Consider the following 16,500-nt stretch of genomic DNA (forward strand, 5'->3'; position numbering starts at 1 on the left):
CCCTCCTCCGCTTTTTAATTCCTGAACAGATCGCTGATGATGGCGCATATTATTCTTTTATTAATGGGGTCTATTTCCCAGTATTAAAAAAAAGTGAAATTGACATACAGGTTCCCTTTCCTTGACAGCTCTGTGTGTAAATTTGCATTCTGGCTGCACAGAGAACTCAGCTGTAATCCGTAACTTTGGGGGGAGTCCCTGACCAGCTTAAAGTTTAGGGAACTTAAAACTCCAAACTTCCCACTGCTAGGTAAGGCTGCACTCTCAGCCAATCCCGAACCGCCAGTCGCGGAGGCTCAAGGGAAACAGACTTCTGATGTTTGGCGCAGACTGTCTGGCCCTGCGTGCGGGCCATCTGCGCATGCCTAGAGCCACCTTTGTGCACTTCCGCCTCTGTGCACTGCAGCCTTTACTTCTGTTTTCCTCAGGCCTTGCGTGGGAAGCGCGGTTCCCGGGCTGGCGGGTCTGTGCGCTCTTCTAGGGCCAGTGCTACACGACGAGGGAGAGGCGGGTGAGCCCGGGAGGGTTGGGTGAGGAGCCCTCGGTTTGGAGGGCGGGAGGGAGAAGGTCGGTGCCCGGTGGTGGGAAGGAGCTCCGCGGACCCCCGGGACGGCGGGAAGCTGGCGTCTCAGTCAGGAAAAGAAGCCGAAGCCCCTGCTTGACTAGCCCCAGCACTGAGCTGGCGCGGCTGTCTGAGAGGCCCCCTTTTTGAGGGCGCAGGAGGAGGGCTTAGTACGCATGCGTGACGGGTGCAGCGAGCCTCTCGGGGTAGGTGGGCGGTGCTGCGGGGAGAGCGCGCGAGGCTGAGTAATACAATAGTTAGCTTTGTACACATACCCATGCCTATGGTTCTCCATTTATGCTTTTTGGATTCCGAACTGCTCTTCAGTCATGTCCATCACTTCATCTTGATATACGTTGTCTCTCTGTTCTGCCTGCCCTAGCATTCAGGAAGGATCAAGAATTATCCGGTTTTTGTATCATGTGATAGAATTTCTGTCTTTTTGTTTCTGAAGATTAGTGCCTTGTTCAGATCAGTTAGTGGCAAAGACTAAAAGATCCGACTCCTAAGCCAGTACTGTTTACTTTTCCATATAACTAAAAGCAAGTTTTTTATGAAAGATCCTTTTGAGAAACAGCAACAAAGATAAATTAAAACACGGGTCTTAAAGCACTGCTTTTTATAGCTTTCTGTGGAGTCAGTAACCAAAGGTTTAGTAATATTAGTGGGGAAATTGATAAACAGCTTAGTTTTGAGTTTTATTATTTTTCTTTAGTCTTGAGTGTTTTTTTTTAACAGCAGCTTTGGTGAAGAGTTAATGTTCCTTCATAATATGTTTTTTAATTCGTTTTGACCAGTTTTATCATTTAAACTTTTTTTGTGAACACCAGGGGAGATTTAAACTGTTAAAATATCCTTAGGAGGTAAATACCTAACTCTGAACAATTTTATACCCAAGAGCTACCTGATTATATTAGAGTTTAGGTAGGTGGTCTTCTACCATCTGTCTCCCTGACTCTTCTGAAGGTCAAAGGGACATTGAGGTTTTTCCTTATCTAGTGGTGTATTTAGCTTTATAGGGAAGGCGAATTCAGGAGCTGCCACACAGGCCAGATCTTTCATGACCCCAGTCCTCCTCTTCTAACCCAGCGTATCTTGAGAGTTGTCTACATTTTCCCAAGAACAGCAGAAAATGAATAAATCCCAGGTAAGTTTGTTCATTCATTCCTTTATTTAACAATGGATTTTGTGAGATTTGTAAGAGTCCATATGTTAAGATGGGAAATTAGTTATAGATAAAAATCAAACTTAATAGAAAATATAAAGTTCACAGATCAATAGCAGGACCAAATTAGCTTACAGATATATACTAATCGTTATATAATGTATAGTTTCTAAGTTGACCTGCAGATACATTTCTGATGACCATGGCAGAAAGGGAGACACTGTATCTTGGATACAGTTTCCTATCAAGACATAAAGACATATCTTCTTACTGGAAGATATTCTTCTTGGTGTTAACGTAGGGACACATAGTGAGTAACCTTCCAGGGACTCACATAGTAAGTAACCTTCCCTGAAATGAGTGCCTCAAACCATTCCTTACTGGGAGTAAAAGGGTCCAAGAGAGGGTTCAAATAATCAATTTTATGATAGTCTTATTAATTTGGGTATACAACTTGGTGTGTTTAGATTAATAAATGGCCTGCACGCCTATTACAAAATTACTTTATCTTAGCCCAGCTGTGTGTACAAGTCCTGCAGCAGATGGTTCAAAGTTAAATTCTCTGGTAAATGTTTCTGAGCCTCTCAGTCAAATTTCATCCCATAGCATTCTGTCTTGGTTCTTCTCCACTTCAGAATCTGTTCAGGTCACCAGTGACTTAATTGTAGTTGCCTTCCTTGAACAACTGCTACATTACCCTACTGACTACCCTCTCCTGGAAAGTCTCCTTTGTCCACTTCTGATACCACTCTTCTGATGGCTTTTTCCTGGAGTCTTCCTCATTATGTCCCATAGTTCAGTTCCGAGTCTAGTTCCAAGTTCTACTAGTCTTCTTATTTTACCCCTGTATGTACATTGGAAAAATATATAGTTAGCTGAACAATACTGTATATTGTTTTGGGTGCTTTTACAAAATATGTAAATTATTTTAACATATGTATGATACACATTTTTCTCCCAATTCACTAATAATTTGAGATCTATCCGTATGTAGTTTATTTTATTCCTTTTAAAGTTATATTTTCCCATTCTAGGTATTTTATTGGTAGACATTTAGATAATTTCCATTTTTCAGTAATATAAACAGTGTTGCTATGAATATCCGTGTCATTCTCTCTGCACAAATACAAGTGTATCTCTGGACTCTAGAGCAGTGCTTCTCAAAGTGAGGTTCTTTGGCTAGAAGCAGCAGCAGCACCCGGAAACTTGTTTGAAATGCAGATTCTCATGCCCTATCTCAAACGTACTGGAAAAGAAATTCAGGGGTGAGGCTCAGCAGTCTGTTTTAACAAGGTGTTCATGTGATGCTGATACCTGCTGAGTTTAAGAATCACTGCCCTAGTGTTCTATGATTAATATTTTTGAGTTATAGGATATGAGGATTTCTAATTTTTCTATGTACCTTGTTATTCATTAGCAGACTACTTTTCTTCCCTCCTCACCAGGTATAAAAGTTATTTCCTCAGTAATGGGTGAAAAACTTCACTTTAATTTTGTGACTGATTACTGAGGTTGTGCAGTTTTCATAAATTTATGGCTTTTCAGGTTGTTTTCTTCCACTGAGTTTTGTAAGCATTCCGTATGTATTCTAAATGTAATCTTTTGTTGTAATTGTTACTAATTATCTTTTCTTAGTATGTTTTTTGTCTTTTAATTTAATGGTGTATTTTCTGTAACTTTTATATTATACAATCCTCCTGTGCTTTCTATTTATTTTTGGCTGCATTGGGTCTTTGCTGCAACACGCGGTCTTTCTCTAGTTGCAGGAAGCGGGGGCTACTCTTTGTTGAGGTGCACAGGCTTCTCTCAGTGGTGGCTTCTCTTGTTGCAGAGCAGGGGTTCTAGGCACACGGACTTCAGTAGTTGTGGCACACAGGCTCAGTAGTTGTGGCTCGTGGGCTCTATAGAGTTCAGGCTCTGTAGTTGTGGCTCACGGTCTTAGCTGCTCCGCGGCGTGTGAGATCTTCCAGGATCAGGGCTTGAACCTGTGTCCCCTGCATTGGCAGGCAGACTCTTCTTTTAAAATTAATTAATTAATTAGTTAGTTAATTATTACCTGCATTGGGTCTTCGTTGCTGCACGAGGGTTTTCTCTAGTTGCGGTGAGCGGGGGCTACTCTTCGTTGTGGTGTGCAGGCTTCTCATTGCGGTGGCTTCCCCTGTGGAGCACGGGCTCTGGTTCACATGTTTCAGTAGCTGTGGCACATGGACTCAGTAGTTGTGGCTCGCAGGCTCTAGAGCACAGCCTCAGTAGTTGTAGCACACGGGCTTAGTTGCTCAGTGGCATGTGGGATCTTCCTGGGCCAGGACTCAAACCCATGTCCCCTGCTTTGGCAGGGGGATTCTTTCTTTCTTTTTTTTTTTTTTTTTTTTTTGCAGTACGCGGGCCTCTCACTGTTGTGGCCTCTCCCGTTGCAGAGCACAGGCTCCGGACGCGCAGGCTCAGTGTCCATGGCTCACGGGCCTAGCCACTCCGCGGCATGTGGGGTCTTCCCAGACCGGGGCAAGAACCCGCGTCCCCTGCATCGGCAGGCGGACTCTCAACCACTGCGCCACCAGGGAAGCCCTGGCAGGGGGATTCTTAAGCCCTGTGCCACCAGGGAAGTCCCTGCTTTCTATTTTTCATTCTGTTTTCCTTAGCCCAAGGGCCTAATGAAATTTTTCTTTATTTTGTCTAAAAATACCAAGCATGATTTTTGTCTAAAAATACCAAGTATGTTTTTTAAAAATTTTTTTTTAAAAAAAATAGTATCTTAATCCATCTGGAGTTTTAAAAATATATATGTGTGTATATTTGTGTGTGTGTATGTATGTATGTATATATATATGTAATGTGATTAAAGGACCTAATTTTATTTTGTCTGTCTGTGAAGAATAAGCACAATAAAAGGATAACACTTCCTGACCAAGCACCAACAAAACAGATTTGAGTGGGAGTGCCTGCCATATTTCTTCATTACGCATGCTGCTGTCTTGGACTGGGTAGATTTTGTCATATTCACAAAGTATTCACTGAGTCTTATTAAGAATGAGAGTTTAATTTCTCCAAATGCTTTCTTAACATTTTATGGGGGATATTTCCACATCTCTTAATAACTAATCTTTGTGTTTTGAAACAAGGCCCACTAGGTCATAAAGCATTATTCTTTTAATGATCTGCATAATTCTGTTCATCAGTATTTTTTCCATAAACTTGTCTATAGTATTATTATTATTTTTTTTGTGTGTGTGTGTGTGTGTGGTACGCGGGCTTCTCACTGTTGTGGCCTCTCCCGTTGCGGAGCACAGGCTCCGGATGCGCAGGCTCAGCGGCCATGGCTCACGGGCCCAGCCGCTCCACAGCATGTGGGATCTTCCCGGACCAGGGTACGAACCCGTGTCCCCTGCATCGGCAGGCAGACTCTCAACCACTGCGCCACCAGGGAAGCCCTGTATTATTATTTTTAAAATGTTTAATCTGTTGCTTTTTATTTCTAACAGTTTTTCATTTGTGACTTTTATTACAGATATGTATTTATTAGTCTTTCAAGGAACCAGCTTTTGGCTTCATTGATCTATAATTTTCATTAGCTTCTACTTTTACCTTTATTCCTTGCTTCAGCTGTCTTGGTTATAGGCTATTTTTTCCAACTTTTTGTTGAAGATGAGTTTATTTTAAAGCTTTTAAGTGTATGCATTTAAAGATGTAATTATCCTCTGTGTACCATTTTAACTACAAAATCCAGGTATCAATATGTAGTGCTTTTTTTTTTATGCAGGCTTCAGTTTCTATTTTCATGCCTTCTTTGATCAATAAATTAAAGTGTATCTTAGTTTTTAATAAATCTTATTTGTATATGTATAGCAGGTTTATAGAAAAGTAACAGATCTTAACTATATCTTAACTATAGAACTCAATGAATTATTACAAATCCATTTCCCATGTACTGTACTTTTCAAGGGACTGTACTGTAAGATTAAAAATGTTTTCTTTATTTTTTGTTTGTTTTTTTATGTATTATTTGTGTGAAAAGTATTATAAACCTATTACAGTACAGTACTATATAGCCGATTGTGTTAGTTGGGTACCTAGGCTATCTTTGTTGGACTTAGAAACGAATTGGACTTACGAACGTGCTCTCAGAACAGAACTCGTTCATATGTAGGGGACTTAGTGTATTTCTCTTCTTGGAGAATCATCTTTGCTCATTTAATTCTTTTGGCCTTCAGTGTTACCTTATCTCATATAAATATAGCCAAACCTACTTTTATTTTACTTATATTTTCTGCAGCATGTTTGATTTTTTGCCCGTCATTTTATTTGCAAATTTTCATGTTCTTTTCTTACAAATAACCTGTGGCAGGTTTTGTTTTTCAAGTCAGGTGTGTCTGTCATCGATAAGAAATTTAGCACATTCATATGCCATCTTATAGCTTAGTTGCTGTCTTTGCTATTTAGGTTAATACATATCTTAGTATGACATCATTGATATTTTTTATGTTCGTTATTATATTTTTTGTCATACTTTCTGGTTCTTTATGCACTGCTAGTCACATTTATTTTCTTTTTTTCTAATTTGGTAGATTGCTGCTTTTTGGTTCTGATTACCAACACATTAGTAATTGTTGTAATTGAATCTGTATTTCTTTATTAACATATGTATGTTAAATAGTACTTTCTCATCAAGATCTTTTGATTGTCCATTGCTTGTCTTTCATCCAAGCTAGAGAAAAACTTCAGAAAAATTTTGTATTTCCACATCACTCCTAAAAAAGTGCCTTGGTTTTGTTTTGATATTTCATACTTTTTTGTTTCAGGCTATTCGTTTCGTGAACAGTATATCAGTTTTATTTCAGAGACTTTCAGTCAAACGGATGTTATAAATTCCAAAAAATATCTGTATTTTTTTTCCTCAGTTCATTGAAGTAAAGTGTACATAACTTAAGTGTCAAACTTAAGTATCCCATGAGATTCCCTGGTGCTCCAAGTTCCTCATTATTCTGACTTCTGTTATTGTTGATTACTTTTGCTTCTATGTCTGGCTTTCACTCAATATAGTTTCTGTGAGATTCATTTCTTTTGCTAAGTATATCTATTTCTTTTTATTGCTGTATAGTATTCCACTATATGACTCTGCTGCCGTTTATTTCTCCATTGTATTGGTGGGCATTTGGGCTCTCTCTAGGTTTTGGCTATTAAAAACAAAACTTCTGTGAACATTTTCTACAGGCCTTTGGTTAAGAAAAACACACATGTTGGGTGTATAACTAGGGGAGGAATTACTATATATAGCTTGAGAAGAAATTCCCAAATGTTTTCCCAACGTGTATATGTTTACTTACACTCCCACTAGCAAGGTATGAAGGTTTCAGTTGCTTCATGTTCTTGCCAATATCTCCATTTGGTGTTTTCTGACGTTTTCGTTTTAGACATCTAAGTGTGTATAGTGGTATGTCATTGTGGTTTTCATGTGAGAGTAAGATAGGGTGTAGGCAGTAGATAGGGGCATGAGGGAACTTCTGGATTTAAAGTAAAGTTTTGTTTCTTGACCTGGATTCTGGTTAAGTGGGTGTGTTCACTGTGAAAATTCATTGAGCCATTTGTACACTTAAGTACACTTGTGCATTGTTTTTGTATATATATTGTACTTCAATAAAAATTACAAAAATCACAAAGAGGTGACAATGACAAATTAAGTTATCTAAAGAAGTCTGAAGAATAACATTAAGCTAAAACCAGGAGTCAGAATAAGTTTACTTATTTTATACATGGGGATTAGGTCAACAAATATAATTGTATCAACAAATATAATTATACCAATAAATATAATTATATCAAGAAATGTAATTGTACATATTTCAAGTGTACAATGTGATGATATGATATGCATATATATTGTGGGATGATAACCAGGATCAAGATAATTGACACATCCATCACCTCACATAGTTAACTCTTTTTTTTGACAGTGAGAATGCTTGAGATATACTCTCAGAAAATTTCAAGTATACAATACTGTATAATTAATTATAGTCACTGTACTGTACATTAGATCCTCTGAAGTTACAATAACTGAAATTTTATACCTTTTGACTTACATCATTCCATTTCCCCATTCCCCCAGCCCTTAGCAACCCCCGGCAACCCCCATTTCATTCTCTTTCTATGAAATTGGCTTTTATTGTTGTTTTTGTTGTTATTTTTAGATTCCACATATAAGTGCTACCAGTAGTATTTTTCTTTCATTGTCTGACTTATTTCACATAGCATAAGTCCAGCCACATTGTTTCCAGTGGCAGAATTTCCATCTTTTTGTCGCTGAATAGTATTCCATTGTATATATCCATTACATTTTCATTATTCATTCATATGTTGATGGACCACTTAGGCTGTTTCCATGTTTTGGCTATTGTAAATAATGCTGCAGTGGACATGAGGGTGCAGATATCTCTTTGGGATAGTGATTTTGTTTCTTTTGGTTTTATACCCAGAAGTGGAATTGCTGGATCATATAGTAGTTCTATTTTAAATTTTTTGAGGAGCCACTATAGTGTCCTCCATAGTGGCTGCATCAGTTTACATTCCTACCAGCAGTGCACAAGGCTTCCCTTTTCTCTACATCCTTGCCAGCATTTGTTATTTCTTGTCTTTCTGATAATAGCCATTTTAAGGTGTGAGGTGATATCTCCTTGTGACTTTGTTTGCATTTGATGACTAGTGATGTTGAACACCTGTTCATATACATGTTAGCCATTCATATGTCTTCGGAAAAATGCTTATTGAGGTCCTTTAACCATTTTTCAATTAAATTATTTGCTTTTTTGCTTTTGAGTTGTATGAGTTCTTTATAGATTTTGGATATTAACCCATTATCAGAAAAATGTTTTAGTATTTTCTCCCTTTCTGTAGGTTGCCTTTTCAGTTTCTTGATTGTTTCCTTTGCTGTGCAGAGGCTCTTACATTTGATGTTAGTTCTACTAGTTTATTTTAGCTTTTGTTGCCTGTGCTTTTGGTGTCTTATCCAAGAATCATTGCCAAGAACCATGTCAAGGAGCTTCTTCCCTATGTTTTCTTCAGGGGTTTTAATGTATCAGGTCTTATGTATAAGTCTTTGATCTATTTCAAGTTAATTGTTGTGAGTGGTATAAGATCAGGGTCCAGTTTTATTCTTTTGCATGTGGATATCCAGTTTCCCCAACATCAGTTACTGCAGAGACTGTCCTTTTCCCATTGTGTATTATTGGCACCCTGTCAAAAATCAGTTGACTACATAAGTGTGGGTTTATGTCTGGGCTCTTTGTTCCACTTGATCACAGCTATTTTTATCACAGGTAAGTCTCCCTTTCCCTGAAATTAATATTCACTTAATGTAACTTAATTGGTTCTTTATTCATTCTTCCAGAAACCATTTATGAATATTTATTATGTGTCCTAATGTGTGCCAGAAGCTGAGGATTCTAAGAAGAATGAGATATATATTTATAACTCCTTATAAAGAGAAACTCTTAGAATTATGTAGGGCATTAAAACAAACACATAATTTTTGTATCATTACAAGTCCTACAATAGAGATGTAAACAAAATCCTGTTTTGTTTTCCTTAGGATTTTTTTCTGGTCAAAAAAAAAAAAGAAAGAAAAAGTGGGACTTTCAAGCTTAAGATAACTGTTTTTTACATTGAGTGATTTAACCTATTTTCATTTATTGTTGTTTGGTTTTAGTCCTTCCATCCCACGGTATATTTATTTGTACTTTTTCTTGTTGGTTGTTCATTACATGTTTTATTCTGTTTTATTTTTTCAACACTGAGCTTACGATGCAATATTCTGTTTTAACATAAGATACCTAAATTTTATCATCTCTCTCCACCTTACGTCTTCATAAACTTATGTTACTTTACTTCTCATTCAGTGTACTCTCCCTCTTCAGATATTTAAGGAATCTCAGTCTTGGTACTCATGATATGTATCTGCATCAACAGAGAAAAAAGATTTTATTTACATGTTCTTTATTAGCAGCATAAGAAAATGTCACAGCTTCATATCTTTCCTTTCAGAAGGTATAAATTATCCTGTTGCAAACTCCTACAGCTGCTGGCTGTCACTTTACTAGCATCTTGTTATTGCTGCTTTTATGAATTCATTCACCATTTCATATATGCCATTTTCCTCCTTGTTTGCATTCTGATTTTTTTGGTTTTGTTTTTTGCTATGTCATGATTCAGTAAAGTGTGTAAGGTGCATTCATCGTAACTGTATAGTGCTTTTTTTTTTTTTTTTTTGCGGTACGCGGGCCTCTCTCTGCTGTGGCCTCTCCCGTTGCAGAGCACAGGCTCCGGACGCGCAGGCTCAGTGGCCATGGCTCACGGGCCCAGCTGCTCCGCGGCATGTGGGATATTCCCGGACCGGGTCACGAACCCGTGTCCCCTGCATCGGCAGGCGGACTCTCAACCACTGCGCCACCAGGGAAGCCCTGTATACTGCTTTTTAAAAAACAACAACAACAACACATATATGTCCTAGTAACTACCAGCTAGGTCAAGATATTTAATATTTCCACCACCCCTTCAGGTTCCTTTCCAATCTTTAACAACTTCCCTTCCCTTATGTGGCACTGTTCTATCATTATTTGTTAATGTTGCCTGTTATTGAAACTTAGATGTACAGAATTAGTGTGTACACTTTTATATGAGGCTTTTTTCATTCAATATATGTTAGATTCACCCATGTTGCTGCCTGTACCAGTAGTTTATTCCTTGTATTACTGCATAGTGTTCCACTACATGAAAATACTACAATTTACTTACCCATTTTCCTTTTGAGAGGAATTTTTTCTTTTTATATCTAGTAGCTTTTTAGTTATAAAATTTTGTATTTTTTTAGTTTTTACTCTAGATATTACAGTTTGTGTTTGTGATGTTGTTATATGTAATGAATATTTATTTGGGTGTTCCTCCAGGATTCCTTAACTTAGTTCCTAAAACTCTAATAATATCCCTAAGAGCTGTAAGGGCATCTGTTGTTATAATATGTAGTTTTTGTTCCCAGTTCCTGAAGTAGCTTTAGAGAAATTAAGGTGGAATTGGTGTCTTTTGCTGTTCATAACAAGCTGCTTTCAACCACACCTGAGTTTGTGTTAATGAGGTGACTTTTGGAATGCCTCTAAGAATGAGATACGGGTACCAGGAACACTAACCATGTGATTAGAGGGTTGGAACTCTCTGAGGAGGGGTGAGGGGCTGGAGGCTGAATTAGTTGCTAATGACCTGTGCTTTAATCAATCATGACTATATAATGAAACCTCCATAAAAATCCTTGAATTTATGGGATTCAGAGAGCTTCCAGGTTGTTGAACATGTGGAGGTACTGGGAGGGTGGCGAGCTCTGAGAGGGCATGGAAGTTTTGTATCCTTTTACCCATTCTTGCTTTGTGTACCTCTTCCTTCTGGGTGTTCCTGAGTTGTATCCTTTTATAATAAACCATTAATCTAGTAAGTAAATCATTTTTCTGTGTTCTGTGAGCCACTCTATCAAATTATTGAACCAAAAGAGGAAGGTGTGGGAACCTTAATTTATATCCATTGGTGAGATGTACACGTGACAATCTGCATTTTCAATTCGTGTCTGAAGTGGGAGTGGTGTTGTGGGACTGAGCCTGGGATCTGACGCTATAGTGTCAGAGTTGAGTTAATTCCTTGGAGTGGGAAAAACTCCCACAAATTTGGTGACCTGAGTAAAACAGAGGAATTGAGCTTTTCCTCTACAGTTTTATTTTTGCCTACTGTAATAGTGCTTTTACCACTCGACAGACAATACAAGAATCTTAAAACAGTTTAAGTATCCTTTTACTAGTGTTTTGCTGTATTTTACTTTTGTGTTTGTCACAGATTCCAGAAGACATTACTTGTTGCTTTAAAGTCCATTTTCAGTTTTATTTATTACTTCCCGAAGCTTTGTGCTTCCATCAGGTATCATTTTCCATAACTGTAGTATTTCTTGTCTGTGTGTACTGTTAATAACTTTTTCAACCCTTATGTGGAAAATATATTCATTTTAGAAGAATATTTTTGCTGGATTTGGAATTTTCTAGTGGCATTTTTCCTAGCTGCTTAAAATGACATTCCATTTTTGTTTTCTTATTTGCAAATGGCCTATTCAAATTTTTACCCAGTGTCTTCTCATTTTCATAGTTTCTGTTGAAGGGTTTGCTGTCAGTTTAGTTACCAAGATGACTTGCCTTTTTTTCCCCTCGTTAATTTATAGTGTCTTTATTAGGGATAGAACTTCTTTGTCAGGTATATGTATTCCAAATGCCTTCTCCCACTTTGTTGAATTTTTATTCTCTTTCTGTCTTTTGATAAGGGTAGGTTCTTAATATTATAGTATTAGTATATAATTTGTGTCCCGTTTAAGAAATCTTGACCTATCCTGAGGTCATGAAGGTATTTCTTATGGCATTTTCCAAAATTTTTATTGTTTTACTTTTCAAGTTTAGGTCTATATACCGTCTAAAATACATTTCTCTTTACACTTAAGGTAGCAATAAATGTTCATTATATCAGTAATTAAACTAGCATCACTTATTGAAATGATTGTCCTTCTGTTACCCTTGTCATAAATCAAGTGACATATATGTGTGGGTCTGTTTTTGGCCTCTTCTTCCATTCTGTTGATATGAAAATTCTTATGCTGGTATCACACTGTTTTAATTATGGTATATTGATAATTATATAAGATAAATGATAATCTTTCTGGCTTAATTTTTTTTCAATATTGTTTTGTCGATTTTCACATATTTCACAATTAGCTTGTCTGAGATTTTGTTTGAAATTGCTATGAATTTGTACATCAGCATGGAAAGAATTGATATTTTTTATAATATAATATTTTATAATATTGAGCCTGCCTATCCACCAATTTGTTACATTCCTCCATTTATTTGGGTCTTCTTATTTTCCTTCATTTTATTTTTTATAAAGATTTTCGTATTTTTCTTGCTATTGTGAGTTGTACCTTTAAAAAATTTAATTTTCTGAAATTTGCTATACTGAACTTGTATCTAATTTCTAAAACTTTTATTTTGGATACTTTTTTTTGGATTTTCTGTGTACTTGATTGTTATACTATATTACTCAAAGAACTTCAGAAAAATGTTGAATAAAATTGGAGATAGTAGGTGTCTTTATCTTGCTCCTGATTTTAAGTGGGACACTTTCCATATTTTACCATTAAATGTGATACTTGCTGGAGGTATTTGTAAAAATCCTTTATCACATTGAGAAAATTCCTTTCTATTTCTAGTTTGCCAAGAGTTTTTTTTTTTTTTTTAATCCTGCTTTTCTGTATTTACTGAGTTGGTCATATCATCATCTCTTAGGTTTAAAAACTATTCTTTCTTGTAATTCTACCTTTTAGAAAATTCCATCGTGGCCTTCATAACCTGTTCTTTTTCTGTAAGCTAGTTAAAAAGTGATTTTCCCTCAGCTTCCAGTCTTTTTTATTTTCAATCTTAATTTTCTGAGAGCCTTCTGATTCATTCTTGATGACTTCAGACACTACTAAACTATTAATGTCTACCAAGTCCTTATTTTCATTCTACACCTCCAGTATTATGGTTCAAATTTATTATAGTTAAGAAATATCTTGCTAAAGTACAGTGCCCAATCTATTTTCTTCTAATGTTGCTGGCTTGCTTTGTGACTCTAGTATCTGTACAGCTGTTCATGCATATACCCTGAGAAAACATTTCCTTTTCTGTCCGTGAATTGCTGATCACATTCTGTTGCTGTCTATCTCCTTTTTTTATTATTATTTTTTTTTGCGGTACGCAGGCCTCTCACTGTTGTGGCCTCTCCCATTGTGGAGCACAGGTTCCGGATGCGCAGGCTCGGCAGCCATGGCTCACGAGCCTAGCCACCCTGTGGCATGTGGGATCTTCCCGGATCGGGGCATGAACCCATGTCCCCTGCATCGGCAGGCGGACTTTCAACCACTGTGCCACCAGGGAAGCCCTCTATCTCCTTTTATCAGTGCTCTACTTGCATCCCAGTTTCTACTTTAGTAGTTTATGTAAATGGTGTTGTTTTGTCCTTTAGCTTTCCCTTCCCATTTTTAAAAAAGAGAATTGGTTCTGATATAAAAACCTGGTCACATACTTTCAGTATATCCTTGAATCTCTTCTTTGGCTCCTCTTTCTCTGCAGCAGTGATCCCTCAAGTAGAGGCATGAATTCTAGATGATATCAAAAACAATACAATTGAATATCTTCTTTTATATGTTCTACAGACATTTCAAGTTCAGTAGGTCCAAAATCTTTCCTGTCTCATTTTCTACACATCCTAATTATTGTCTCTGAATTGAAGGATTGGAACCTAGAATATGTATTGTAGTGAAATAAAATATTAGACTTTTTTTTACATTTTAAGTCTAAGAATAGAACTAAAGTTCATAATAAATTTATTGTTTATTTCTATAATTTATAAATATAAACTTCTGTAGTGTTCAAAAATATTCTTTAACATGGAAAGTTATCACATACTTTGGAGACTATTGGTCTGAAGTTACTCTGTAATCTGTTCCTTGAATACATCCATGGCCCTTTTTCTTATCTCAACTCCTCCTCTGCTGTTTGCCTTTTTGCTCATCTCCTGAAGATGTTAGAGGGCCACTGCCTTTGCCTGTGCCCTGGCCTTGTGTTCATGAAGAACACAGTGTTACTCTTTATCCAACAGCTGTTCTTCCTCAGTGAAGCTCAAAATAGAACTACTTTTGCTTCTCATTTAATCTATTATATGTGTACTTTAACAATAGTGCTTGTAACATATTACTGCAAGTTTTCTTACCAGATTATATGCTTCTTGAATACAGGATGATTTTTAGTAATCTTAGTATTTCCAAGGACTAGCATAGTTCCAGATCCATTGTGCGGGCTTGATAATTAATGCAATGGCAGAATATTTCTACTCTGATTTCTCTTCTTCTCCCAGAGTATAAAGCAAAAGAAACATGCTGCAAACCAATTTGGTAATCTGTAAACAGTAATCATGGTAAGGATTTGTTTCCATACATCTTTTTCCATGTCACCTTAATTCTGAACATTTCAGATTGAACAGAAATTCCAGGGATCAGTATCATTTACGGATGTGACTGTGGGCTTCACCCAAGAGGAGTGGCAGCACCTGGACCCAACTCAGAGGTCCCTTTACAGAGATGTGATGCTGGAGAACTACAGTAACCTTGTCTCAGTGGGTAAGGTCTGTTTATTATGTAATTCTAAATGGCATTTAAAATTTTTCTTTTAAACCCTAATTCTCAATTAGGGTTAGATTAAATTATTAGATCCTCATGGTGGGATTAATGCACTTACAAAAACAGGAGGAGAAAAGGGATCTTTCTGCATTCTCTACCATGTGAGGACACAGCAAAAAGATAGCTATCTGCAAACCGGGAAGAGAGGCCTCACCAGATTCTGACCATGCTGGCACCTTGATCTCAGATTTCTCAGCCTCCAGACTGTGAGAAATAAATTTCTGTTGTTAAGTCTCCTGGTCTGTGGTATTCTGTTATAACAGCCCGAACTGACTAAGGCATCAAGTAATAATAAATGCATGAGAATCTTAAATCAGACCCTCATCCTGGCCACAAATTTATAATGGAAAAAAATGCCTTTAATTAAGAAACATATGGACATTCTGTAGAGTTTAATGATATTTAAGATTGGAAGTCAGGAGTTAATGTTTATTGGTCACTTTTGGGCACCAGGAAGACATTTGTATTTACTTCTCCAAGGAAATGTTCAGTGGCACTTTCATTGACCAGCTCTAGAAGCTTCCTCCTCTTTCAGAGTCCCTGAAGTCTAGGCCACCCGGTCCAAGTCCTAAATTATTTCATTTTGACAGGGTATTGTGTTACCAAACCAGAGGTGATCTTCAGGCTGGAGCAAGGAGAGGAGCCATGGATACTGGAGGAAGAATTCCCAAGACAGAGCTTCCCAGGTGAGTTAATGTGTACTGAACAAATGAACATCAGGGAATTTATTAGTCCAGAAGTTGACAACTTTAAAATATTTTTTGAAGAATATCACATTAGAGAGTCTAATCCTTATAAGTGACTTAAAATACTGGTATTTTGAGGGCTTCCCTGGTGGCGCAGTGGTTGAGAGTCCGCCTGCCGATGCAGGGGACACGGGTTCGTGCCCTGGTCTGGGAAGATCCCACATGCCGCGGAGCGGCTGGGCCCGTGAGCCATGGCCACTGAGCCTGCGCATCCGGAGCCTGTGCTCCGCAACGGGAGAGGCCACAACAGTGAGAGGCCCGCATACCGCAAAAAAAACCCAAAACAAACAAACAAAAATACTGATATTTTGAATCACACCTCCAGATACCACTGTTACAAAAAATGTTCTCCTTTTGATTCACTTTTTGAATATTCATCATTATTAAATTTGTCAGTAGTCGAGTTTTTGCCCATCTCATCTTTACTCGTTTTTCTTGGTTACTCTATGATTCTCAAAGCAATTTCAGTTGCCTGCCTTACTACCTCCATTGCTCTGCATTCCTGTTGTTATTGGCCATTTTTTGACTTAAATAATTTTTGAGTACCTGCTATACTGTAAGAGCTGAGTGTAGTGTGAAAAAAATAATGTCTTAATGAGTTTATAGTAGTGTTGTTAATGGCCACAGGTATGTGAAAAGGTGCTCAACATCACTAATCATTAGGGAAATGCACATCAAAACCACAATGAGATATCACATCACACCAGTTAGAATGGTTAGCATCAAGAAAACAAGAGTTAAG

The 16,500-nt window shown here is 37.4% G+C and overlaps 1 protein-coding gene across 7 annotated transcripts in view; it reads left to right on the forward strand.

The window, feature by feature from the left end:
• The first annotated feature begins 337 nt into the window (after positions 1-337).
• The window catches only part of LOC101287519 (zinc finger protein 33B), a 346,100-nt gene continuing 329,937 nt past the window's right edge, over positions 338-16,500 (forward strand). For 4 of the 7 annotated variants that reach the window (XR_007471162.1, XM_033412944.2, XM_033412941.2 and 1 more), the window contains exons 1-4: positions 352-511; positions 1,574-1,709; positions 14,808-14,952; positions 15,603-15,698. Coding sequence is in view for 5 of the 7 variants with exons in the window: in XM_033412944.2 (XP_033268835.1) it covers positions 1,695-1,709; positions 14,808-14,952; positions 15,603-15,698 (256 nt within the window). In the remaining 2 variants the exon portion in view is untranslated. Of the gene's footprint in view, positions 512-1,573; positions 1,710-14,807; positions 14,953-15,602; positions 15,699-16,500 lie in introns of all 7 variants that reach the window. The other 3 variants (XR_007471161.1, XM_033412937.2, XM_033412935.2) reach the window with 2 other exon arrangements.

The sequence above is a fragment of the Orcinus orca genome, chromosome 14 (assembly GCF_937001465.1).
Source record: "Orcinus orca chromosome 14, mOrcOrc1.1, whole genome shotgun sequence".
Classification (NCBI taxonomy): domain Eukaryota; kingdom Metazoa; phylum Chordata; class Mammalia; order Artiodactyla; family Delphinidae; genus Orcinus; species Orcinus orca.